This window comes from Rhinolophus hipposideros, assembly GCF_964194185.1.
Source record: "Rhinolophus hipposideros genome assembly, chromosome: 1".
NCBI lineage: Eukaryota > Metazoa > Chordata > Mammalia > Chiroptera > Rhinolophidae > Rhinolophus > Rhinolophus hipposideros.
In genome coordinates, this window is record NC_138047.1 from 110,214,619 (window position 1) to 110,241,181 (window position 26,563).

General features: G+C 51.7%; 1 protein-coding gene across 4 annotated transcripts in view; it reads right to left on the reverse strand.

Moving 5' to 3' along the window:
* NSD2 (nuclear receptor binding SET domain protein 2) overlaps positions 1 to 26,563 on the reverse strand; it is a 65,757-nt gene that overhangs the window by 34,395 nt on the left and 4,799 nt on the right. For all 4 annotated transcript variants that reach the window (XM_081053820.1, XM_081053821.1, XM_081053822.1 and 1 more), the window contains exons 2-5: positions 14,649 to 15,280; positions 12,517 to 12,679; positions 4,693 to 4,859; positions 3,728 to 4,210 (exon numbers count right to left, since the gene is read on the reverse strand). In XM_081053820.1, the coding sequence (XP_080909946.1) occupies positions 3,728 to 4,210; positions 4,693 to 4,859; positions 12,517 to 12,679; positions 14,649 to 15,254 (1,419 nt within the window). In that variant the 5' untranslated portion in view covers positions 15,255 to 15,280. The remainder of the gene's footprint in view (positions 1 to 3,727; positions 4,211 to 4,692; positions 4,860 to 12,516; positions 12,680 to 14,648; positions 15,281 to 26,563) is intronic.

A 26,563-nucleotide genomic window follows, 5' to 3' on the forward strand; every position in this document is an offset into this window, starting at 1 on the left:
GCGCCCTCTACAGCTAAGACTGTGAACAATGGCTCTCCCTGGAGCTGGGCTGCCGTGAGCAGGGGGAGGTCGGCGTGAGCTACTGTGAGTGGCCGACTGACGACTGGGGACCGACTGCCTCAGCCGAGGGAAGCGCAAGGCTCCTAATACCAGCATGGGCCAGGGAGCTGTGCCCTACACAACTAGACTGAGAAACAACGGCTTAAAAACCGGGGGGAGAAGAGGGCAAAACAAAAAAAGAACTAAGACTAAAAGCACGGGTTCAACCTGAATGGTCTATAAAATTAGGATCAGGGAAGGTGGAAAAGATTCTTTAAAAATTGAAAACTGAGGCCAAAAGCCTGTGCTGATGAAACTGCTCCTAACACCGTGGCCTTCGGAGAACTGTGCAGGGGGCCTCTCCCCGGTTGCTGCCAGGGCTGCCCACTGTCCTCCCTCCCACTGTGGGTGGCCCGGCACACCCTGTTGGTTGTATTCCAGAACACCTCAAAGCACACCCGTGGGCTGCACGCCTGAGCCAAGCCTGCTGGACAAAGGCTGACGAGCAGATGATGTCAAGGAGAACTCAACCTATTTCAAGAAGCGTAATGCTTTTCTCCATTTGCAAGAAAACAGTTGGAAGCTGACCTCAAAAAGCAGACAGCAGGTGGCAACCAAAGGTCCTTGACACTCATAGTCTTCTGTCTAGTGGCCCTAGAGAAGGAGGGTCCAGGCAGCAGAGAGGAGGCTCCACCTGGTGTGTCCCTCAAGGCCTGGCCACTGATTAATCCACTAACAACCAAAAGAAAACCAGCCTAGGTGGAATGTGCCACCACTCCCAAAAAAGGAAAACAACCTAGAAAGACCCAGATTGTTCTACGGGGGTTCAAGGAGCTGCCCCCTGGTTCAAGTCCAGAATTACTGAGGACAGAGCCAGCACAGACACTTGGGGAACAACAGTGTGGCAGAGACAGTCACAGGACAGCCTGGTCGTGCTCCCTTTTCGATGGCACGAGTGACTCAGGACCAGCCAGGGGAGGGCCCGTGGGTCTCACCCCACCCCCTCAATAGGCTCGCAGGCTGGCAGCACATCTGTCGCTGACACAGAAGTGAGTTTTCGCTGTGCACCTCCGGCTCTGTGATGCCATGGCAAAACTGAGCGGGGGCGTGGGAGGGGCGTTCAGAGCCCAAAGGCCACACCCACTGCAAGAGCCCCACGAATGGGCCAGTCGTCAGGGCACCGCCTGTTGGCATGCTGGCAATCTCTGCAGTAACAGCTGGTTCTCAGCACCTTTCTTAGTACTAACTAGCAGGGTCCTCTGAGAGCAATTTGGGTCCCCAAAAGCCAAAGGGAAGTCTCTGGAAAGTTACTTGGATTCTCCCAGACCCTCTTTTCTTTCATAATCTGGAGCAAGTGGAAACAGACTAGGAAGAGGCCCGAGTGTGGCAGGCTGGGCGGGTGTCGCCCATGGAGCTCTGCCCGGCGTCCAGCCCGGTGGGACAGGGCGTAGCCTGACAAGGCACTGCGCATGCGCACCCGAGCCAGCTTGCCTCCCGCCACCGCACCTACTTAGGCGATGTGCTCACCACACCGCTCAGTGCCCTGCACCATTCTAAACCCAACAGTGCCACGCTCAGCCAACTGTCAGCGCCACACAGGGGCTGCTTCTGGGCCTGTTCTGGGCGGTGTCACTGCCCTGTCACCAGCACTGGGCAGGGCCAGCCCTCAGGCGAGCTTCTCTTCTGTGTGGCTCCGTTAGCTTTCACTTCAAAAGTGCAGACAAAGTCCTAATGGGAGTGTTAATATTAGAATTACACTGATCCACCCTCCAACATAGAGGCACTGACAGGCCCAACTCCACAATCCTGAACCTTCCCACCTGTCATTAGAAGACCCCTATTCACTGAGGTCTGCTAAAATAGCAACTATCTTTCTCAAAAGATTACACATAATTTGTTCCATTTATTCCTCAGTACCTTGTATTGTTGTTACATAACTTTTTTTTTCTTTTTTTTATGTTTTTATTTATTTATTTAGCTTTGGAGGTGGGTGAAAGGGAACAGGACTTTATTGGGGAACAGCATGTACTTCCAGGATTTTTTCCAAGTTCAGTTGTCCTTTCAATCACGTGTGGAGGGCGCAGTTCAACTCCAGGCCCAGTTGTCGTTGTTAGTTGCAGGGGGCGCTGCCCACCATCCCTTGCGGGACTCGAGTCCAACCAGCAACCTTGTGGTTGAGAGCCCACTGGCCCATGTGGGAATCGAACCGGCAGCCTTCAGAGTTAGGAGCATGGAGCTCCAACCGCCTGAGCCACCAGGCCGGCCCTGTTGCATATCTTTTTAACAATCCATTTCCTATTTGTCTCTGCTCCTGTACACTGATCTCGTATCCAGCAGTCTTGGTGAACTCTTCTTAGCTCTACAGATTTTCTGTCAGTTCTCCTGAGCTTTCTGTAATACACAGACCTCTACAATGTCAGCCCTATTTACTCCTTTACAATTATGCCTGTTTGGGCCGGCCCAGTGGCTCAGGTGGTTGGAACGCCGTGCTCCTAATGCCACGGTTGCTGGTTTGATTCTCACATGGGCCAGTGAGCTGCTCCCTCTACAGCTAAAATTGTGAACGGGAGAGCTGGGCTGCCTAGAGCAATCGGTGTGGACTGCCAAGGGCTGCTGTGTGCTGCTGTGGGCTACCATGTGCTGCCATGAGTGAGAGGTGCCGTGAGCGGCCGTGAGCGGCCGACCGACGACTGGCGACCTACTTCCTCAGCCGGGGGGAGCGCAAGGCTCTTAACACCAGCGTGGGCCAGGGAGCTGCGTCCTACACAACTAGACTGGGAAACAACGGCTTGAACCAGAGTGGGGCGGAGGCAGAAGAAAGGGGGGAAAAAACAATTATGCCTGTTTTATGTTTCTTATCTTACTGTACTGGCTAGTATTTTCACCGCAACACTTAATGTGCACATGGTGACAAAGGCATCCTGTCTTGTTTATGATTTTAAAGAGAACACTTCTGAAGTTTCATTAGTAAGTATGACGCTTGCTGATAGCTTTTGACAGAAGCCCTTCCACAGGTTAGGGGAGTTCCCTTCTCATCCTGGCCTAACTATGCATCACAGAGCGATGGATTTTACCAAATGCCTCTTCTCCATCTAGTGAGATAGCCCCTCAATGAGACAGAGTAAACTGGAAAAGATGCTGGCATTCCACCACCCTTGCATTCCTGAGAAAAGCCCTCCCAATCCACTCACTTCAGCAGTGAACACAACCAAAACGAAGGCCTAACCCCTCAGTTCTTGCCGTGCTAACAAATGGTGTCATCTATGAAGACTAAGCAAATTACTCAAATGCTTGCCTCACTGACACATTACTGTCCTTTTAAATATCCCGGACATAAGCAGTCCTCTCAGGCTGAGTCCGTGACGGCGTCCGCACCCCCGCCGGCAGCTTCGGCACAGCCTCTCGGGGAAGCTTCTAGCACAGGGCAGCCCTGTCAAACCCCCGAGCCACGTCCCGCAGTCCAGCACCATCTCAGCCACACTGGGAGGAGCACTTCAGTCTAAACCCAGGGTGAGAACGGCCATCCCCACACAACACTCCTTTGTTACATCTAAAACCCACACAAGGCTCACTACAGACTATGCTGGTAACGCCGAGAAGCAGCCAGTTCTGTAATGAGGGTGCTCTGCAAATCCACCAACACCCCAGAAGGAAGACACAACAACTCAGAAGCCATCACAGTACCCACCTCTTCCCTGTGCTTCTGACAGAAGACCAAGAACTGGGATGCCACGTCCCCCTTCCTGCTCCGTGGCGTGGAGGCTGCGGCCTTTTTCCTCCCGGGAGGAGATCCGACTCCTCTCTTGGGATCAGCCTCTGCCCGCTTCTGAGGAGTGGTCTTCGCTGTCCCGGGCTCCCTCTCTTGGCTCTCAGCAGAGCGCCACAGCTTGGCTCTCCGCCTTCTCTTGATGGGCACGCCCCCTTCTCTCACGGGCTTGTGGTTCTCAGCAGCTTCCTCAGTGAGCCCCGAGGACCCCATCATGGCCCCCAGAGACTGCACAGCAACGCCGGCCTCCTTAGCTGCGTGAGGGTTCAGGTGCAGCTGGCCCCCCACGTAGAGGAACGTGAAGTTGGATTTCCGCTCCTCTACTGACATGCGTGCGGCTTCTTCTGCTTGAACGATGCCCATTTCCCACTGGGCCCTCAATTTCCCTGAAATAGGTTTCAACAGCTGAAAAGAAAGCATAAGGTTTGTAAGTTTCATTATAAAACATAAAAAGCCAACCCACTTTAAAGAATACTTTTTGAATGTCATAAATTTAGAAATCAAAAACTAAAAACCGATTAACTTCAAGATTTTAGAGTTCAGCCCAATACAATAACTTTCTTTAAATTACAAATCAAATTTAATCACATTAAATTAAGATGATACACACATATTACCTATAACATATATACATATCTATAATAAAAGGAAAATAGAAATTATAAAACAAATTATCCCTGGGAGTCATCAAATAAGAAAAAAGGATAAATTGTGTCTCTAATTAACGTGTCATGTTCTATGACAGCATACTTGAGCAAAGTAAACAATAGCAGACATAAGAAGCTATTACACTATTTCAAGCAACCGTTAAGTTCAAAACAAGATCAATAATTAAGAATAAAAATAAAACTTTTGGTCTAAAATTGTACTTAAGGAACATCTATCACCTTAATTTTCTCAGCTTTCGTGGGTGCCTGCTTGGCACTTTCCTGGCATAATTTTTCAAACTGTCCTTCTCCTTCAAAAGCTACAAGGCTCTTCTCAAATATCCAAGCTCTTTCTGGGGCATCACCAAAGAACTGTACGTGATACTGGCGTGCACTCTTTTTCTGACCTAGTTTTTAAAATAAAATGTTAGAACTTGAAAGTTAGAATTTGTGATGAAATTAGGCAAATCCATTAATAATTACTGACATGGAGTTGGGAGCTGCTTTGAAGTTGTCTTACTTGGTGCTGTTCAAGTGTTAACCTCAGAATAAATCCTACTCTTTCTATCCCCACCATGCTCCAGGCCAAAGAGGGAAATGCATTTACGAGAGATTTGGATAAGATTCAAAACCATCGAGAAAGAAAGCTGCCTAAACACACTCCTTTATCTCATCCCTTCCAAGACCCACTTAACAAGATGCCCAATCAATAAGAGAGGACATCAGCAAAAGGCCATTCAACAGAGAGGGGCTAGGCAGCAGTGAAGGGGCACAGAATGGGTCAGGTGGCCTGGGTTCAAATCCGAGCCATGGGCCAGCCACTCTCTCGGAGCTTAGTGGGGGGTAAGGGTACTGATGACCTCCGAGGGCAGCCCTGAAGCCACAGAGTAACCCGAGATGTCCAGTGCTATCACCCTTAGCAGACAACAAGAAGCCACATCCCACAGTGCAGCCAAAAGGGAACTGGGTGAGGAAAGAGACACTTGTTCCAAAACCCAAGAGAGAGGGGGCCAGACCCGGCTGCAGCAGAATGAGGCAGAGACAAGGAAGTGGTTATAAAGTCAGATCTCTGGGCCAGGTGAGCGAAAGGGGGCGGTCCTCCATCGGGGAACTGCCAGGCCCCATTCCCTCGTACAAAACACTGGCCACAAGAAATCAGAGAGCTGATGGACCCAGAGGAAAAGCCTCTGCACTGAATCTTTTGGAGAATCCCCCCAACTAAGCGGCCAACAGCAGCCCAACCCTCGAAAGTAGGCTAACAGCCACCCCATAAACGGGCTCTCCGCCACTTGGAGGGCACGGACCCAGCACTGAAGAAGGCCGCGAGCACGAACAATTCCCAAACACAGACAGTGCCAGGAAGAGATGATACTGACGGAGGAAAAACTCAAGTTTGCTATGGAAAGAGAACAACAAAAAAAAGTGCTATTAGAAATTTTAACACATGATTATAAAAATAAAAGAAGGAAGGTTGGAAGGTAAGTTAAGAAATCTCCCAGAAAGAAGAAAAAGATTAAGATGAAAAACATCTAGTCCTCTAAGAAACCTACAGGACCAATCCAGGAGGTACAACACCCAAACAACCGGCCTTCTGGAGAGAGAAACAGGGAAACTTAGCAAAGAATAAAAACACAAGAACGCGCCTCAGAACTAAAACACCGGAAGAGCCTCAACCAACACCCACACCAGGGTACATCTCGGTGCCAGTCACGCGGCTGGGAGAGGGGGATAGGACAGCTGCCACGTTCAGGAAACCAGAAGCAGGGTGACAGGTACCTGCCAACTCTGTGATAACTCGGGATGCTAGAAGGAAATGAAGCGATACCTTGAAATTCTGAGAAGTTATTTCCAACAGAAAGTTTTACACCCAGCCAAACCATCAACCAAGTGTGGGGACGGAGAAGCAGCACACGCTGAGCCACAGGGACGCGACGTCACATCCCACACGCACTCCCTTAGGGCGCCAAAATGTCCTCCAACAAGAAGTGAAAACTGACCAAGACAGAGCGCAGTGTGGAATCACAGAAAACAACGCATGTAACTCGGGAAAGCATCTTAAAGGAAGTCTAAGATTGCTGCTGTACAAAGTTAAGCGTGCCGGCAACAGATACTCAAGGAAAAGGAAGATTCTAGGAGAACCGCAGGGGAAAAGGTGACAGAAAAGAACTCCACCACACCAAACGAAAATCTGGGCAGCAAGGACAGACGGTAAAACGAAGAGATCCAACAAGCAGAAAAGGGAAATGGCGGTCAAACACAGGTTTTCATTTCTTTCCCCAATAGGAGAAACAGGATTAGTTTTAAGGACAGAGACATGAATACTTGAAAAAAATTAGGGCTATGTGAACAGCAAAGAATGTAATTGTAAAAGAAAGGCAGTAATTAAATCCAGGAAAAACAAAAGGTTGTATAAGAAAGAAAATACAATTACAGAACACAACTTGGTTTTTCTGATATTTACATAGTCAAATTACATACACACTCACGTTTGATAAAAACAGTGAGTTAATTATAAAGGAGGGGAAGAAATGGGAAATGATTGAAGAGATCCGTTTTCATTTTCCATAACAGAAAGTCAACAGAAAATGTCTAACTGATAAATCAAAAAACAGTAGTGAAAACTAGTGGAGGAGGCTGTTTTTCACTATTAACCTCTCAGTACAATTTGATTTGTTTCTAAGTATGTATACTTCTTTGACTTTAAAACAGCTAAGATTCAAAAACATGTCAAGTGACTTGTGACTTCTTCCATTGCACTTTAATACTTTGAAAGAACTTTCCTTGGTGACGAAAATGAATGCAGCTGTAGGGCAGCACATTTGCTAATGAAGACACTGCTACAGTCCATATCATGAAATAACATGAACGTACATCATCTTTTATAAACCGTTAGTGACACAAAAAATGCTCCTTCCACGTCAAGTGAGTGGAAAAACACAAGAGCATAGTACAGTCTGATCCCAAGTTTGTAAAAGAAATGTTAACATGTTTGAAGTTCTTTCCTGCCTAGAAATTTGGTAACAGTGTAACCCAATTTTCTCCTATTTTTAGGGGTTTCTTTAATCCGTATGAATTTTACTTTGGTCCAAGTTGGGAGGTGAGTATCTCATTGCTTTTCCTTACCACATAATTAACAGTCGTCCCACCGGCATTTATGAGTCATCCTTCCTTCCCAGGCTGAGCGGCCCTGGCCTTCACCAACAGCCCAGGACCCTAACACGGTGCGCTGGTCTTTCCTCCCATCACAGCCCATTCCACTCATGTGGCCCTGACCTGAGCCTTTCTCCGGAATCTGCCGTCCCTCCTCGCGTGTGGGTCCCAGACACTTGGTTACCTCCAGGGAGGAAGAGAAGCCAGGTGTCTCCAGAAGCAAGAACACGGCACAGGGACAAAGTCACAGAGACAAGAAACCAGAGCTCTTGGGGAACAAACGACAAGCATCACGGCAAGCATCACCGTGCCTGAGTTTCCTAGTTCAGTCTCTGGGGGGCACCAGAGTCCCAAAATAGGTAAAGCAGAAACTTAACAAAATTGCAACTAGAAAAGGCACATCCACTCTCCCAGTGTGAGGTTTTAACACACCCTTCTTAGTAGCTGACAGGACAAGCAAAAAAGAAAAAAAAAAATAACAGTAAGGAAAGTATACTGCCAAATACCCCACCACATGGGAAAGCCAGGTTACCTGTCATATTTTAGAAAATGTTGAATTTAAAACTCAAGCAATGAGGTTCCCTCCATAAAATAGAAAAAGTGTTGACAAAAATCTCCACAGCAGAAAAGTACTTGATTCCAGCCCCGTTAGTCAGAAGCAGACGTACCAGGGTGGCGAGCCTGCCGCATGCACTGGAGTTCTGCTCTCTCTATGGTCTGATGCTGAAATCAGACGTGTAATTTCTCTCCAACTGACAGGGCAGGCCTCCAAGCTGCTGTCCATCAGGGCTGCCCGGGACGCAGCAGCCATGGCAGGCTCTGTTCCCATGTATCAGAGACACCATTCAACTTGTATTAACTTTGAGTTTCAAGGGAAATTTACATTTTAAAGAGTCTAGATTGAGCTGCAGTTCACGACTTGTGTTCTCTTCAGCAGGTATATTATACTTCGGTTTTAAAAATGTGAGTATATTCCTAAGATCCAGATTGAAGCACATCTACAATCCCATGCACGATAAATAAAAAGAAGTCCACACAGAAAAAGAAAACATGGGTGGGAATAGGGGGTAGGGTCAGAGGGTTCCATCTTATAGGACAACAAGTGCCTGCTTCCCAGCCCCATGCTCGGCCAGCTCCACACGGTTGTCCCTTCCTCGTGCCCATCCTTCCCCTACAAGGTCCCCTAAACCCCAAAGGACACCATCAGTCACCATCTCTGCCCCGGCCCGGGAGCTGCAAGCCACGTGGTGGGGAATCACAAACAGACCCCGAGCCCCCGGGGCTAGGGCTCAGCACTGCCTGGAGACTCCCTCCCTGAGAAGCGTCCCCACAGTGATGACCACAGGCAGTGCTGATCTAGGCCGATCTGGGCCTCCGCTAAGAGCACCCAGGTTTCCTCCGAGAAATGGGTGATCCCAGGGTGGGGGGCAAACAAAGTACAAAGTGGCCTGGAACCTCTTGTCAGGTCACGTGGAAGAAGTGCTCAGAGGCTGACGGAGACGTGTCAGAAGGACTCAGCTCAAAGAGACTTAAAGGGACTCCCACTGGTCAAATTTGGGGACGATGCGAGCATTAAAAAGAGTGAAGACTGATCCACAACAAATTGTTTTTAGGAGGGAGCTCATTTTCACAAGAAATGCCAGCTAATTATACACAGAAAGCAGGATGAAAGAGGACAGTTACTGTGGAAGGAGCCAGTGGATTGACAGGGAGCACTACGCCTAAGGACCTGGACTCCAAGCAAAGCCACGGATCATTCCCCAGTTGACAACAGGGACGTGCCTTCCCAAAGGGGAGCTCTGGGCTATGGGAGAGCAGCCCCAGCAGCTCCGGGTGCCAGATGCCATTCGAGCAACGCAGGTGGCCTTCCTTCACCTCCATGGTCTTCTCCAGCGTTTCTTTTCCAAGGGCATTCGACTCTCCTTCCAGCGGGAGGGCGCTCACCCTAGCACTCTTCCTTCTGCACTGCTGTTCAGATGCACATCAGCAGTCCTCTGCGGTTGATCTGCTGTGATTCCAGGCTCCCTCCCCTACAGCCCAGAACCATTCCTAGAGAAGCACTGTCAGGGCTGCACCCTTCTTCCTGCAGAAAGGCCTTCAGTGAAGGGCCGAGCTGAGCCCTTCCCACCGTGACACTCCCACGGGCTCCTGCCTGGCCTTGCAGAGCCCAGTGGAGAAGGGGAGGGGGCAGGGAGTGCTGTTCCAGGCTGCAGGAGCCTGCAGAGGTGACCGCCAGAGGCGACACTGGCATGAAGACACAGCCGTTTGGGAAAATCCTGACGCCTACCGGGGAAGTCCAAGCAGGCCTCAGTGATGGACGCCATTACTGACGTGATGTTTCCTGCAGTGTGGTGGAGGGCCGGGTCTATTGGGAAGCTGGCCTCTTCCTGGAAGGTCCCCACTGGCACTGCCTGGAGACTCTCTCCCTGAGAAGGGAGCACCCTGACGTGCCCAGCCTAAACCCAGATGGGTTGGTGAAGGGGAGAGCTGACAGAGAGAAATGGAGCAGGTCCAACAAAACCTTTAAGGTTGGCTGTCCACTGGACTGTTCCACTTCGAACAGTGGGCTTGAAAAGTTTTTAAATAAAAAAACAAACAAGCAAACAATAAGTCAAGTATTTCACAAACCAATCAAGACAGAATCCAAGGGTAGCCAGCTGGCATTGTTGTGAAAACTAGGGGAATGCCTGGTGACATAAAGGCACTAAACATGGGTACAAACTTACTAAAATTAAATGGCCAAACACTAGGATCCTGCAGGGGAAGTAACTGGTCAACGGGAATGTTTTCAGGAAGAGCCCAAGAGGCGACCAGGGGAGAGGGAGCACGTGCCACCAAATTCAGGTTGTGAGCGTGAAGGAGAGGGTGAGAGTTCGAGGGCCCACTCGTCGCTGTGCTAACAGCTTCCCAACCGTGGAGTTGCACCGCCCTCATTTTCTAGACGTAGGGAAACTGAGGCTTGAAGAAGTCCATTCCTCCCCAGACACAGCAGCTGAGTGGCACCCCGGCAGGCTGAGTGCAGAGTCCACGCCTCCCCTGGGAGATGTTCCCACAAGGAGTAAAAGCTCTACCCAGAGAGGCCCCGACGAGAGAAGCAGGATAGAGGGGGCAGATGCTGCTGTGGTCCCGAGAGGCTAAGCCAGGGAAGGAGGCAATGACAGCAAGTGCAGGTCATTACCCCAGGGTGGGGGCAGACAGGTGGGGCGCCCTCAGTTCCACAGGTCTGAGCTGAGGAGCCATGGCCTTCAGACAAACGAGGCAGAAACCCGCCGACGCTGAGAGGAATTGCGAGGGGTCAGCGTGTGCTGTGCTGTGCAAACCAATGACACGAAGTCACGGTGCCCCGTGGACGCCGTCTTTGGCTTGCTGTGTGGGGGCCATGCATGCTTCTAGAGAGCTGGGAAGAATGGGCAACACCTCACACACGTGTGCCTGCAGAGGCTGCAGGCGCGTGAGGGCGGCACCCCGCTTCGGTCTCACCAGTGTTTCTTCTCAGACTCTGACCAAGTCTGGATGCCTCTGGGGGAACTGCCAGCTTCCGGGAAGCTAGGGTGCCAAGGACCCTCCAAGGAGTCAGAGCCGAGGTCAGCCTGAGGCCCCCCTCCGGCCCCCACGCACCCTGCGTGCCTGAGCCTCGAGGCAGAGTCCCACAGCCCCAGCCAAGTCTGTCTGCCAGCGAGGCACCACCATCCCCCCCACCCCACCCCCGGTCCCAGGTGCCACCTGCTCCCACAGCCAGCCAGCAGGAACCAAAGCACGGCTGCTCAGGGAGCTCCAGCCTCCGCCGAAGGCCAGGAGGGAGGGACCCTGTGCGCTCTCGCTCTGGTGCCACTGAGGCCACAGGGCGCCCGTCACCCCACTTCCGAAGGGTGTGCCGGCCGCCTGGGGAGCTAACCTGCTCAGCCCCCCTTCTGGGCTGCACTGCCTACACCTCACCTTCCTCAAACTAAATTGAAACTTTACTCCAGCAAAACTTTCTAGAAGACTCAAATCACATGATTGTGTCTTTTCCTCCAAAACACGAGATTTTCTGTTTTATGAGTTGCCCATTATTTAAATTACCATCTGCTCTAATCTGTACAATAACTTTGTATTCTTAGTATGTTCTACTGTTCCCTGTACCAGTTTGTATTCCCACGTTTCATGGCCCCTTCCTCCCACAGGCCTAATAAAATTAACTGGAACATTTTTGTCACTCAAACTTCATATATGCTATTTCTGACAATTATGCTAAAATGAGCAATCCCTGCATAGCTAAGTAACAGTAAGTTCTTCACCATAAAACCTGGAAAGCAGGACAAGGTGAAGAGCCCCTCTAACGTCTAACACTAACACAGCAGACACAGAGCACAGAGCTTCCAGACACAAAAAGAAACAGCACTGCGCCACCGTTGATCCATCACTAACTGCAGCTAAAGCTGCAAACAGGAATCACAATCAACTCAACAGCAACCAAACAAACAAACAACCCAATTCAAATGTGGGCAAAGGACTCGAATGGAGTCCTTTCTCCAAAGATGTAACAAGTGGCCAATAAGCACACGGAAACACGCTCACATCACGCATCACCAGGGAAACGCCGAAACTACAGGAAATAGATGGTGGCTGCAGGGCTGGGGGGCGGGGGCAGCTGTTTAGTGGGGACAGCTTCAGATTTACAAGATGAAGAGCCCTGGGGATGGACGCTGGGGACGGCTGCACAGCAGTGTGGCTGCACTTCATGCCACTCAACTGTGCACCTGAAAGTGGTTACGATGGTAAATTCTGTTATGCGTATTGTAACACAGTTAGAAAAGGAAAAAGAAAAGAACTACAGCAGGGCTGTTTAAGGAAGAACGAGAAAGAAGATGGAGAAGAGAAAGAGCGAGGGCAGAAGAAAGCTGGAAAGCTGGAAAGAACGCCCAGACGCAGTACCTTTGAGTTTGGTGTAGCTGTGTAGCAGGGGGTCGGCAGAAACCATGCATGGCCACCAGGGGTACCCGGACACTTTGGACCACACCAAATCGCCGACATTGTATTTCAATAGGTGGTCTTGGTCTCGGCCGGTGCTTGGACGCGACTCTTTCTTAGCTGGAATCTGAAAATGAACAACAGAAGACATACTAACCCACCCAATGATGACCCCTAAATGCCCTCTACCCGCCCGTAGGAGACCGAGGATTAGTCAGGCTAGAGGTTCCAAACACACACACCCGGAAAGAAAGGGCATCCCCGGCACTGTTTCCAGGTACCAGCCCTGACCCCACCACCGAAATCGCACTGTTGCCCTCAGCTCTCAGTGGGGGTTGGCCCAGTGTCTGCACGCAGCAGGGGCTCAACGTCACGCACATCTCTACTTAGACCTACTTCCTCTCCTGGGGTTGCTTTAATGGCGCTTTACTCACCTGTCAAAGAGGAAAGCTCACGGAACCCCGAGGCCATCCTGACCCCTTGGCCCCTCCGCCCCGTGTCTGCCCGTCCTCTGAAGCACCTGCACCCACAGCGTGGAAGGACCCAGTGTGACGAGGACATCAGGAGGGCCTGGCAGCCAGTCTCAGCTCCACCACTCCTGAGCTGAGTCATGGGATGGCTCTCTGAGCCTCAGTTTCTCCATCTTGGAACACAGTGGGATTAGCTGACTGAAGACCTGACTGGTCACCCTGCTCCCACCACTCTCGTGCTGTTCTCCAGGGGACAAAGCAGTCGGCGTGGCCCCTGCCACCCTCCTGGGCGTGACCCTCAGCCTCCCGTCAGAGGCGGCACTCCTGGGCACACGCTGAACCTCTTTTACAAAGATCAGTGTGCCTGGTGCTGCGGGCTGGCACAGGGCTGGCACATGACACTTTCAAAAATGTGGGCTCTCAGATTATCCCACAGCATCCCAATGTGACATCTATCGTGTCATCTATGCCACATGGCAAACCTATGAGGACGAGTATTATGATCCCCAGTCTAAAGATGGAGAATCAAAAATCAGGTGATTTACCCAAGTTTTAACAGAACCAAGTGACGAGCTAGGAACCAACCTTGTCCCCTGTGTGCACTAACCACCCAGGGGCACCTCCAAGGTCTCCAGCCCAGGTCACTAACCTTGGGCCTTTTAGAATTACATTAGAAAGGACTGAACAGCTCTCAAGCACTCAAAAACCACTTTTTAAACCCTCAAAGTTCTTCATTACTTGCACAATTTCAAAGAAATTTGAGCCATTTCCCCTCCTAGCTGTGGAAATTGTCCATAAAATCTCTCAAGTTCAAAGCAAATACACCAGCCTTGGTAATGACCCCCAGCTTCCCCAGCCTGGCCCTGCAGGCAGCCCAAGCCTCAACCAGAGCCCAGGGGGCCGCAGGCGCCCAACGCCACCAGCCTGTCTGGGCTCCTCTGCCAAGGCCCGGGTGGCTGGGCGGCTCTATAGGCTCATCCTCGTCGGTGGTGGGCCAGCCTGAGTGTCACTTTAAGACACGATGACAGGAAGTGCTGCCTTGTCTCATGGTAAGGGCTCTCCACCCCAGGCTCTGATGAGTGAACGCTTGTTCACGTGTATCCTGTGCTGGGGACCAAGAACATGACGTGTAAGATACAGCCGTCTGGTGGGGGTGACTGCGGAGGGGGCAGCGAACCGTGTGGGAGGGAGCAGTCCCGCCTCCAGGTCCCAAGACAGGACAGACTCACGGAGCCCCACGTAGATGGCAGTGTGCCCCCACTGACCAACCAGGCTAAAGACGGTCTCCAGACCTGGAACGGGACCCCACCCACCCACCCCCCGGGTTCAGAAACCGCTCTCCCCTTTTCAGCCACTTTAATCTAGATGCTGAGTTAACCTGCTTGGGCCTCGCAACTGACTCAGGAGGCCCCTGTGAGGTTCAAAGGAAGCGACCTGGGGACCCTGGAGTCAGGGCCCACGCGGAGACCCAGGCACCCTCCTCAGCCTTCAGCCGCGTGCACACACCCATGGGGGCCTGTGCCACCTCCTCCCCTGCCACCGAGCACAGGGCGGGGTGGCGACAGGTCCCCTGCTCGAGGCTGGCTGCCGCACTGCCCCACCGCCCCGGACAGAAGCCACAGGCACCTTTCTCTCTGCGGGACTTGACGTCCTGGACACCAGAGCTGCCTCGACAAGGCCCTGCTCCAGCAGTGAGTCGTACTTTATGCTCCTCTTCCTGCTCCGCCTCGCCTTGTTTTCTGCTTTTGGTCCATTTCCTTCCAACTGGGACACAGCAGCAGCACCATCGCCACAAATGGAAGATTCGAAGAGAGGTTTCCCATTCATGTACGTTTTGGTGATTTTCAGCTTAATCTCCGGAGAGCCATTTTTGACAGGGGTGGCGTTCGGCGGGGTCCCCATCCCCCCCTTCCCCTCTGGGGACTCAAAACGCAGCTTGGCATCGTGAGCAGCGGGCTCCCCGTTGAACACGCGGGAAGCGAGGTCTCTGAGCTTCAGCTTGTCCGCAGGCAGGAAGGGCAGCGCCTCGTGGCCGTTGAACTTGTGCATGACCCCGTCCTGCAGGCTGGCGGACAGCTGGGCCTTGCCCAGGAACACAGAGCACTCGCGGTTCATGTCGCAGCTGGCGGGCTTCCCACTGGCGCTGCCCAGCAGCTCCGGGGCCTGCTTCATCCTCATGCACTTGACAGCTTTCGGGACAGAAAGGGGACCTTTTCTGACGCTGACTTCCATTCAGTCCAGAGGATTCGCTCAGAACACTGCAGTATTAGAGAAAGAGAAAGAAACATACTTAAAACCTAAGATGAGTATGCAGCTTTGTGGAGTTTGTTTTGGGCTTTTTGAGGCCATTCACAATGTTTTAGATAATGATTTAGGCCACAGGAGGCAGTCCTAAAACCACAAAAATGACACAAAAATCACAGGATGGTAAAGATGAAAGGAAACGAGCAAGAGCAGACTTTCAGGAGAAACAGAAACCTGGCTAGGGTCCTCCCGACGTGCCACCACTCTCACTGGCAATGTGGCCATGGACACATCACTCGGTCGGCTTAGTCACTCCCAAAGGGAGACAATCACCGGCCCACGACATGCCACGTGGGGCTAGCACAGAGCCAGGCCTGTCACAGCTGAGGAGGCCTCCCAGGCAGAGATTCAGTGACACACACAGCGTCACCTGCTCAGCACAGTAAAACCAGGTCTTCCAAAGCCTGGCGCACTATTAGTGCCAGGCTGTCGGGGGAAAGCAGAAAGCTAGGAGTCAGCCCTGGTCGACACCAGGGGCGCCACCCCAGTTCCTCTACTTGCCCAGGCCCAGACTCAATGCTGTGACAGAAGAGCTGTAAACTTTGCCGAGCTGCCATCGGCAGTGAGCAGGTCCAGGCGACTGCCGAGCCCTGGTGTGCACCCCTCCATGTAAAGCCCCTCCAGGTGCCACGCCAGCCCCACAGGGCAAGTGCAGAGGACGGTGGCTTCAGAGTAATGTGGGTCTTCAGCACAGAGCTGGAGTCCCCAGTTGGGGACACCCAGTGAAGGCAGCAACACCCCAAAGGGCAGCTAGGAACAAGGAGCAGGCAGGTACCCATTCCAGAGGGGAGGACATCCACCAAGGAGGTCCCTCCAGGAAGCTGGCAAGCACAGAGTCAGATGGGGGACAAGTGACAGCAAGGCCTGGAGACCCACAATGCACACGGCAGTTCTGACCTGGGGACGGCCCTGCTCCCCAAGGACAGGCAGCCTGCCTGGAAACTTCGTGACTGCCACTCCGGGGTCTGCTACTGACAAACGCCGGGAGGGCCGAGGGTAAGCTCACCACGCTGGCACACACGGGGCAGCCGCACACAGGAGCTGTCCAGCCGGAAAACCAGTGCTGAGGTGCACACACCTGACGGACACAGCAGTGGCGGGGCGGGCAGACGGGGACGTTGCAGAGCGGACACGGGAAAGGGGCCGGAGCATCCGTCCCGCTCAGCTTCCCGTGCGTGGGCAACCGTTTACTCCAGGGCAAAGGGAGGACTGTCCTGCTCGGGCCACTCCATACTGTTTCCCGAGGGGGCTCCTGGTCCAGCTCATGGTGGACCGAGCAGACAACATCCAAAAAGTAGGCAAAGAGACCAAAGGCAGGGAGAGAAGAATGGGGGTCAGGAAAGAAAGGGGCGGCGTGGGGCAAATGTGCACCTTTAGTTTGACCTGCGGAGGAGAATCTGAGGTGACAGCAGCAGCCGGCGGGCACCACAAGGGCCACACTCCACCTGTGACGCAGCCCAGGTCCCAGCACACACAAGCCGGGAAGCCCGGCTGGTACAACGACCAACACGGGAGTCCATCTGCGGAATAGAAGCCAGCCAAGCACCACGCTTTGCATCAAAACCACAGGGGGACGCCCCTGAAGCCAGGACGACGGCCACTCAAAGGAGCAGACACACGTGCAAGCGGGACGCGGAAAAGGGAGCCCTGTGCTGTAAGCACTGGCCGCTGTGGGACAGTGTGGGATCCTCAGAAGCTAAACACAGACCTTCCTGTGACCCAGGAATCCACTTCTGGGCATACACCTGGGAGTGCAAGAGGGTCTCGAAGAGAGATTTGCACACCCGTGTTCACAGCTGCACTGCTCACTACAGCGAAAACGTGGGAGCCGCCCGAGTGTCCGTGAACGGATGGTGGGAAGCAAAGGGGGTCCATCCACGCAGTGGGACGCTCTTCGGACTTAAAAAGGAGGGAAACCCTGACACCGCTCCACCATGGATGGACCTTGGGGACACTGTGCTGAGTGAGAAACCAGTGACCAAAGGACACACACTGTGACCCCACCTATAGGAGGTCCTCAGAGTTGTCAGAACCAGAGACAGGAAGTAGATGGGGGGTTGCACAAGAAGGGGGGGATGGAGGAATAAAAAGCTAGTGGTTAATGGAAAGTTTCAGTCGTGTGAGATCAAAGTTCCGGAGGGGATGGCTGCACAAAGCAGAAATGTACTTAATACCACAGAACTGTGCACTTACTGGTTACGATGGTCAGTTTCACGTTATGAATGTTACCAGCGAAACAACTGCCCTCAGGGAGCTTACGTTGCAATGGAGTTCCAGGAGAAACGGCGTGGGGGGGGGCAATTTTCAAAGAGACAATGATGGAAATAGCTCCAGAGATGAAAGGACACTCAAGTGTTCGGGTTAAAAGAGCATGGCGGTGGGGTGGGGAGGGTGAAAAAATAAAACATATAGGAGAGCACCCACAGTCCTAAACAAGCTAGAACAACAAATCAATACCTAGACACTTCATATGGGAACTACAGGACACGAAGGGTAAAAAGAAACCCTTGAAACCGCAGTGCCCATAAAGAGCAAGTTCCCCGCCAGAGCCCAGCACGACGTTGCAGTGACACAGCCCTGGTGGCCTCAGCGGGCGGGGAAGGTGCTGTGCCCACCGCGCGAAGGGAAGACAACTCCCACTGCACCACCATTCAAACCTGAGGCAAACACACTTCCCGACACGACACGCAAAGGCCGAGGGCGCTGAGGCACACACCCCTTTCGCGAAGAAGCCAGAAGAGGCTCTGCCGCGAGGACAGAGCCAGAGGGCGAGAGCAGGATGGAGAACCGCAGAGAAGAGCGGCGACTCTCAGCCGTGTTCATAGGGAACGAGAGCGGGAGGCTTCCTTCCTCACATTTCTCCATGCTCCTTCCACAAACCTCAACTGAAATGACAGCAAAGGAATTTCCACAAAGTGTACGCCCACAGGGACAAACCTCAGAGGAGAGGGAAGTGTCAGGCGACGGGAACCGTGGGAGAGAACCTGCACTCCGGACCTGCTGCTGTAAGAGGGAGGCTGATAACGAGAACTTCCCTCGTTCATAATACTTTCCCTTCAAAATGTCTTCAGATAACAAATGTAACACATAATCATTGTAAAAAGGAAAGAAAACATGGAGGCACTCGCAGTGAAAAAGGAAAATGTGGACATGAGAACCAATGAACAGCTCAGGCAGCCTCACCAGGGGCTGCCCAAGGGCAGCAGGGGTGTGTGGGGCAGCGAAGCGTCACACTGCCGCTTCCTGTACCAAGCGCTTCAGAGTTAGAGAACGCATCCCTGCCATTCCACAGCACAGACATACGGGGGCTGGACGTATTAAGTGGACAGAGGAGGGGTCTCCAGTGTGAGGGGACGGGTGCCACCCTCAGAGGCAGAGGTCGCCTGCACAACGACAATCAGCGTTCAAAGCCACTCGCAGCACCAGGCCCTGGTCCAGCATTGGAAACAGGTCCGGAGACAAAGCACAGGCCTTACTCCGGTGGAGCTAAGATTCTCGAGGGGACAGACACGATGTCAGGAGAGGAAGGGGAAAGGCGCAGTGCAGGCTGGGAAGGGGGCAGGCACTGGGCAGGCACAGCGGCCTCCCTGCCCACCCTCCCACTGCCCAGACACCAGCTGCAGCCCACTCGGCCCACCTTAGAGAGGTCTCAATGCTGGGACAGCAAGGAGGCCATCAGGACATCCCCCAGATGCAAGCCAGGAGAGGGACCAAGCTCCGAGCCATTCCTCCAGAAGCCGACAGACCGGAAAACCCAAGTTCGCAAACATGGTACACACACATACACCCCACGAGTCCCGTTTTCCACTTCACACGGATCTACCCAGAACATATTTGGCTCATGCCCTCACTGAGTGAGGACAGGACCCCCATTCTCCCATCAAAGAACTCTGGGAACAACAACGAGATCAGGAGTTTGCTAAAGAACAGGGCTGGACACTTTGCACTCGTTCCTCCTTAAGCTTCCCTAGTGAGCAGCTTTATTTTACAGAACTTAGAATTTACTTACAGACTCGTGCCCACGACAGTACGGGCCGTGTAACTGACCTGTTTCCTGTACTGTGTTGGCTGCAGAGCAGCTCAGGGCCGCGTTCTCCCCCTCAACCCCGAGCCCTGGGCCTGACCTTGTGGTGATACGCAAGCTGCAGTGTTCCCTGGTCCCATTCCCGGTTTTTACTCCATGCATCTTCAAGGTGGTATGTCCAATCTCTGCACCCCAAATACACTGCTGGGGGGACGTAAAAGGATCCGCTCACTGCGCTAATGTCTAGCAGTTCCTCCAAAAGCTAAACAGCACGATGTGACCTGACAATTCCACTCCTAGGGACAGACTCACGGAACTGAACACATCTGTCCACACAGAAACCTGCATCACTCGTAAAAGCAAAAACCAGCCGAACGTCCAACAACTGGTAACGGGTAACGGCAACGTGCTCAATCCTCCCAGGGGCCACACCCTGAGGAGTGAGCAGGGAGGCCATGATGTGGATGAGGTGGAGTGAGGGAACCCCAGGCCCCAGGCGAAGTGAATGCTCCTGTGAGCTGCTCAGAAGGTGGGGCGCCAGGGCTGGGGGCAGGGGACAGACAGTGACTGTCACAGGTACAGGGCTTCTAACTGGCACGATGCCAATGTCCAGGCATCAGGGGTGACAGTCGTATGACACTGAGAAAATACAGAAAGTCACTGAATTGGACACTGTAAAATAGTTTAAATGGCCACTTTTCTCAGTCAATTTTTATATGTCCAATCTCTTATTGACGGGAAAGGCCTTAAGTATCGTAGGCTGCATGCTCGTACTTCTGTAACACACTGCCCTTTTCCCTCCAAAACGTACTTGGAGCGTAATGACCATCACTGCAATGGCAGGGGGACTCGGTGTCTGAGCAGCTGGTGTGAAGGCCACGTCTGGCCCAGGAGACAGCTCAGTCCCGGGAGGGGGCATGTGAAGGACCCAGGGGGCAGCGCCTGTGACACTGATCGTGGGGTCCCACCAATCAGCCCTGAGTGAAGCCCCTCCTGGGGAGAGACCTTCCCTCCACATCAACAATGATGAGCCTTCATCCAAGGAAACGGGCTGAGACAAGAACTCAAAGCAAAAAAAAAAAACTGGGAACTTGGGGGACACGTGGGACAGACAGGGAATGAGAGAAACCTCTAAGAACTGTAGTTGAAGCACACACCTCAGGTCCACTTTGGCTCAGCTGCTGCAGCTAGGGAGGAGAACGGGGGAGAGAGGAGCAGGGAACTGGGGTCTGGGGAACCGGGGGGCCAGGGACTCGGGGGCTGGGGCAGTGAAGAGAGCTTCACACACTTTTTAATTCTGAAGAATGGGAATAGTATTATCTAAAGTTTTTCTTTAGGTGTTTAAAGGAAGATTATGAAAATGTAAAAATAATCTCAAAATGATATATTGAATCTCAACTACAACTAAAACACACACACACACTCACACACACACACAGAGACACGGTGCCAAAAAAATGTGTACACATTTTAAGAAAGGAAAAAACTGTATTAAAGTTACGCTGATGGGAACCACTCTGAGCACCTCTTGTAATTGCAGAAGTCAAACATGACTTGTATTCATCTTTTGTTATCGGTATATATTGTTACAATTTTAATAGTTTTTTTCCTTTCTTAAAATGTGTACACATTTTTTGGGCACCTCTGTAGTATTCAACTTCTATGAGGAATGTAGCAATATCTATTAAAATTATAAATGCAAAAAAAAATTCCCAAAGTAACTAAAAGTTACAGCACTCTATAACAGCATTCCACAACTGCTAAGGAACAAAAGAAGACAACTAGATGTCATACACGTCCTACAGTCTTGCCAAAAGGACAAGAGAAAGGAGGGAAGGAGAGAAAGGGAAGGGAGCAAGGGAAACAGGAAAGGAGGAAGGAGGAGAAAAAAGAAGAGGGTAGAGGAAGGGAGTGGGAGAAGGAGGAAAGTGGGAGAGAAGGAGGAAAGGAGGAAGGTGAGAAGCAAGGAATTTACCCCCATTGGGTAAATCTCCCTACAGGACCTGCTAGGTACACCCCATTTTTCTTTCGTGACTTTAGTTTTTTGCACGTGTCATGCAAATTCCGAATACACACAGAGGGAGAGACAACAGGTAGAGCCCCTGGTACCATGCCACCATCAATCTAGGCTGGTGCTGATGCAGTCACCCTCTCTGCCCCCACCCTTCCCCCATAGAACCATGGAGCACACCCCAGATGGCGAATCACTTCATCAGTATGTATCTGCATGCACTCTAAAAGGTTCAAATTCTTTTCTGAAATACAACAAAACCACGATGGCAACTTTAAAAATCTGAATCCCTTAGTAACAAATCTAGTCGGTGTTCCACTTTCTCATTGTCTCAAATAGTGTAAGTGGTGTTTAGTCTGTGCCACCAACGTCTTCTCACGCACAGCCCTGCTTTTTGTTTCCTTGCTGAAGAGGCCGGCTACTGGGCTCATTGGTTCCCATGTGCCGAGTTCTGCTCTGACCCTCCTGCAGTGTGGGTCAACGTGTTCTTTTCGCCCCTGTATTTCCTGGAAATTGGTCACTGGCAACAATGGCTTGATCAGATTACAGTTCAATTATTTGGCAAGACTGTTTCACAGCTTTTTCAAAGATGTGCTCTTCTGTCCACTGGCTCCTGTCGCCTCATACCACTCAGAGGTTGGTGAGGTCGCAGCCCCAAGGACGCGGGCCTGGCTCATCCCTGGCACACAGGTGCTGCTCAGTGAACGAGGGAATGACACTGCCACACTAACAATAATACCACGGCCACCCTCCTAGTTCAGGACGCACAGCCTTAGGGGGCCATCGTACAGAATCTGAGGTCAGGGCCTGCTGGCGCTCCAGGCACTTCCAGCCTTGTGACTTTGGGTCACAATTAACATCTGGGAGTGGGTTTCCTGCTGAGAGGATTGGAGGCGTTGAGGTACACAAGTCTCGCAGCTCAAAACCACTTGGGGGGCCACGCCACACAGGAGGCACCCTGTCTTCAAATCTTTTGGGGAAAGCAACACAGAAGCCTCTTATTTCCAACATATATTTTCATTTAAAAAACTAGGAATTCACATGTTTACGACATTAGTCTCTAGGAAAACAGCAGAGAACTCCAAAACTATCTCCACGTGTTAACTGAGTGGCCCTGCCTAAAGCCCAGAAGACAAATCAGGGGGTCCTCGCTGTGGAAAACTCGCGCCCCAGTGGGAGCCCACACAAAGCGCAGCTGGCAGGGCCCTGCACCCACAGGCAAGGCCGCTGGGAAGAAGCCGGGCACACGGCACACGCACCGGCTGGCGGGTGGATGGGACCAAGCACGCTCAGCACAGCGACCTCTCAGGGCAGTGCGGTGCACGGGCCAGTGAAGGTGCCAGAACACGCAGGGACCACACAGCACGCTCCCGAGTGAGCAGGAAAGCCCTAGGCCACGTTGGCAGCTGGGAGGTGAGGAAAGAGCTTGTCCAGGAAGGAACGGAGGTAGATGAGAAGCCCTGCCCAGTCACTTCCGACTGGCTCACAGTGATACAATGGTGCTCTAGCACCCAAGCCTTCAAACTGGGAACCCCACAATCACGGGGGCCCACTCTCCCTCATTCGCAGCCCCATGCGGCCCCCTCTTGCACCTATTCGCTCTTCCTACCCCGCCTCCCCGCCTACCACCGTCTCCAGCACTGGTCCATGAGCCTCTTCTCTGACCTCTGTTACCAGTCCACAGTCAGGTGACACCTTTCCAACCTCACACTAGGGCAGGCTCATGCCACTCATCATCCACACCACTTCTGGGGTACCTTACACACTGGACTAAGTACAAGGGGCTGAGGGTCCCTTCATTAGTTACAGGAAGACTGACGGTCACTCAGGTACCTTGGTAGGCCTGGGGGTAATCAAAGCCCAAAGGAGACATCAATGTCAATGCAGTCAGGAAGATGGACAATAACACGGGATGTCTGTGGAAAAGAGCTGTGCCTGCTGGCGACAGGGCAGGCAAGGAAGGGGCCTAAGAAGGGGGAGCTTGGAGCAAGAAGCAAGCATGCAGTGACCAGGGGGAGGATTCCAGGCAGCAGGACAGCAGTGCGACAGCCTGAGGCCCGGCATGGTGGTGGGGGGGGGGGGACACGGAGAGTGCACCCAGATAATGAGACACCCAACACCCCACAACAGGCAGGGAATCAGGGGGCTTTCTGAGAGTGCCGTCCGACTGAGAGTGAATGAGAAGGAATCAATAGGAAAAGCTAGCAGTGCCCACACATGCACTGGGCTACACATGGGGTGGGAGGAGGGGCAAAAACAGACCACGCAAAGGCCCAAGGGGAAAGTAGCAGCAAGAGGTGGTCTGACGGGCCGGGAGAGGGTGAAAACCCAGGGACAGGCTGGTCTTGACCCCCAAAGGGCAATGGAGAGCCCTGAAGAGTGGGGCCTGCGTGGTCATGCACATCTTAGAAAGACCAGGTGAGGTGCGGAGAGCGAGCTGAGGGTGGTAGAACTGGACTCAGAAACACGCTTTCTCATCTGCTGGCCTTCGTAACAGAGCAGCAAAAACACACGTGAAAGCTCCATCAAAACGTGAAAAATCAATCGAAACATGAAAACACTGCTGATAGAAATATACCGTCCAACAGTCACAGGCTTAATTCGTATCACTGACTTTTCCGATGACAAGCGAGTCCACATAACACTGAGGTGCCAGCTCCTTCCAGCAGGAAAACCTGTTTCCCTGCACCCCACTCCTCAGCTCATCCACAGTTTGCAATTTCTATCTTCGTGTACTTTGTGGAAACCATTAACTATTACAGACATTAAGGTGCTTTGAAAAAACTCATCGCTGGCCGTTTGCTTCCTGGAAGGCAGACACACAACTAATGTGGGGTCTGTCCTGATGCTTTGTAACTAGCAAACCAAATGTCGTCAAATCAATCAGCCCCTTCCAAAGCGACAGTGCAACCAGCAGACCAATGCGAAATGCCAGCGAGTCCCTGGGGTAACCAACTTAAATCTTTTTCTCCCCAAAATGTTTACTGTAGATAATAATCATTCCTGGAAAATAAATGAATACATCACATAAAGACGGTTTATAAAATATAAGCCTAACCCTCTACAACTCCCATGTCCCCTCTTGCTTTGTTACTTTGTAGACTTTACATTCTTTTTACCTTGCCCAGTGATACCCAGGGATACGGTAGAAATATCACAGCCTGCTTCTTCGCACTGGCAAGTACACATCTGTTCTACTGTTGTACGTATATGCTTGCAGTGTTTCAAAATTAATTTTTATTTTAACGTTTGAGTTAGTTGTGATGAGAAAGGGAGAAGAAAACAGGCCTGCCTGGCAAACATGCTGGCTGGCTCCCTGATTCAAACAGGGTAACCTTAGGCCAGCCCCTTACTTTCCGCACTCAGCTTCTTCCAGAGGGTCCCCTTCTGCTTCAACATGACTTACAAAAAAGAGAGGCCAGGAGCTGGCATTAAAATGGGTTATTTGTTTATCTCAAGTCACATGCCCATTTATTCAGCATTTACTGAGTGCCTGCCATGAGGGGGCACCAGCAGAGGCTGGGCTGCCCAAGGCTAGAGATTCCTCCTCCAACAGCTCACCCAGCAGGGGAGAAAAGTCACATGTGGCCATTGAAAGGCGGGGTACTCTGTACTCAGAAAAGGAGGACAAGCAGTGGTCCACACCCAACAACAGTCCACGTAAAAGCCTAGAATTAGGACAGAGCATCAAATATTTGGGGAACAAGGACACATTTCTTGCAGGCCGGCAGAAGCAGAGCGAGGCTCAGAATACTAAGATGCTTACCCAGACCTGCATACGGTCCATACCCAAGCATCCACCTGAAACCCCAAAACCCTACAACCCAGCGTACCAGGACACGTGAGCATAAAGCCTGGTATCTTCAGTTCCTGCTGATTAAAGCATTCACTTGTTTGGATTGTGAACTTCAGCACCATTTTAGCACATTCTTTTACATGTGTTTGGTGACAAGAATCCCGTACGTCACTCACATAGCACACATTTTACTAGTGTTTTCGATCCACTCACCAGCACTTCACAGTAACTGTAATTCCACATTTTACATGTTTTACGCTGCAGCACCAAACCATAAAAAAGGAAGTAACTAATTAGTTTACAATCTGCCATATGAGCAAACCTTTTCAAGTTGGACCACCCGTAGGAGGACATCCCAGTAGGTAAAGGCTCGACCCTCTCTTCCCCAGCCAAGCCACAGGGCCTCCAATTTTCCTGCATCTGACTTATTCTTCATTTGCCTCCTCACATTTAAGCAAAGACTGTGTTAACAGCCCCGTGTAAATCGGTTACATAAAAACCATAAGCCTGGTAAGCCACATCTAGCAGCCTGTTTACCTTATTGTTTTTCTCTGTATGTCTCCACACATTTTGAGTTACTTTATACATTCCACATGAATATATCACATATGTGCACACACAAAAATAAATGTCCATCATTCTTTAAAATTCATAAAGTTACTTATCTGGTACTCTCATTGGGATGTTTACTGCTAGAATCAGAGCCAGCCTAACTGGTAGTAATACAGGGGGGGGGCGTGAGGGGGGTACAGCAGAGTTCTTCACAGCAAGCCCTCACTTTAGCAACCACTGGCCTAAAACTGCAGGCTGCTGGGCGGCTGAGAAAATGGAAGAAGAGAAAAGGAAATGACTCAAAGTCATCGTGCTTAAGGCATGAGTCCTCTTCACTCCCAGGCGGCAGTTTAGATTTGAATTGGTCGGTAGTGGGCTTGAGTACACAGCAAGTACACAAGGGCTGTGTTTCACGACTTGCCTCCTTTGTGTTACTGTTTGGAGGTGGGCTTTTTTAATAGTGTTGCTCTCGGGGCATTTACACATGTAACTAGAACACTGAAATCATTTTGGAAAAGAAAAGAGTGAAAGTCCCAGCTGCATACATGGGATGGCTTCTTTTCCATCTTGATAACCTTATTTCAAAGTACATAAGATAGACTCCGTCTAACGGACGTGCGGTCCTAACAAGAGGCGTTTTCGTCGTTCGGTGATTAAACCCGAGCGTCCTGGTGGTTAACTCATTTAAAAGTCAAAGCCTTGAAAGCGCGAGCACGGGTTGTCAGCGCCCCGGGAACTTCCCAAACGCCGCTCTGCGCTCCCCGGCTTCTCACTGGTCCCCTCGCGGGTTCCGTGCACACACACACTCCGGAGCCCAGTGATCCGCCCAAGACGGCTGGCGTCGTGCTACCGTC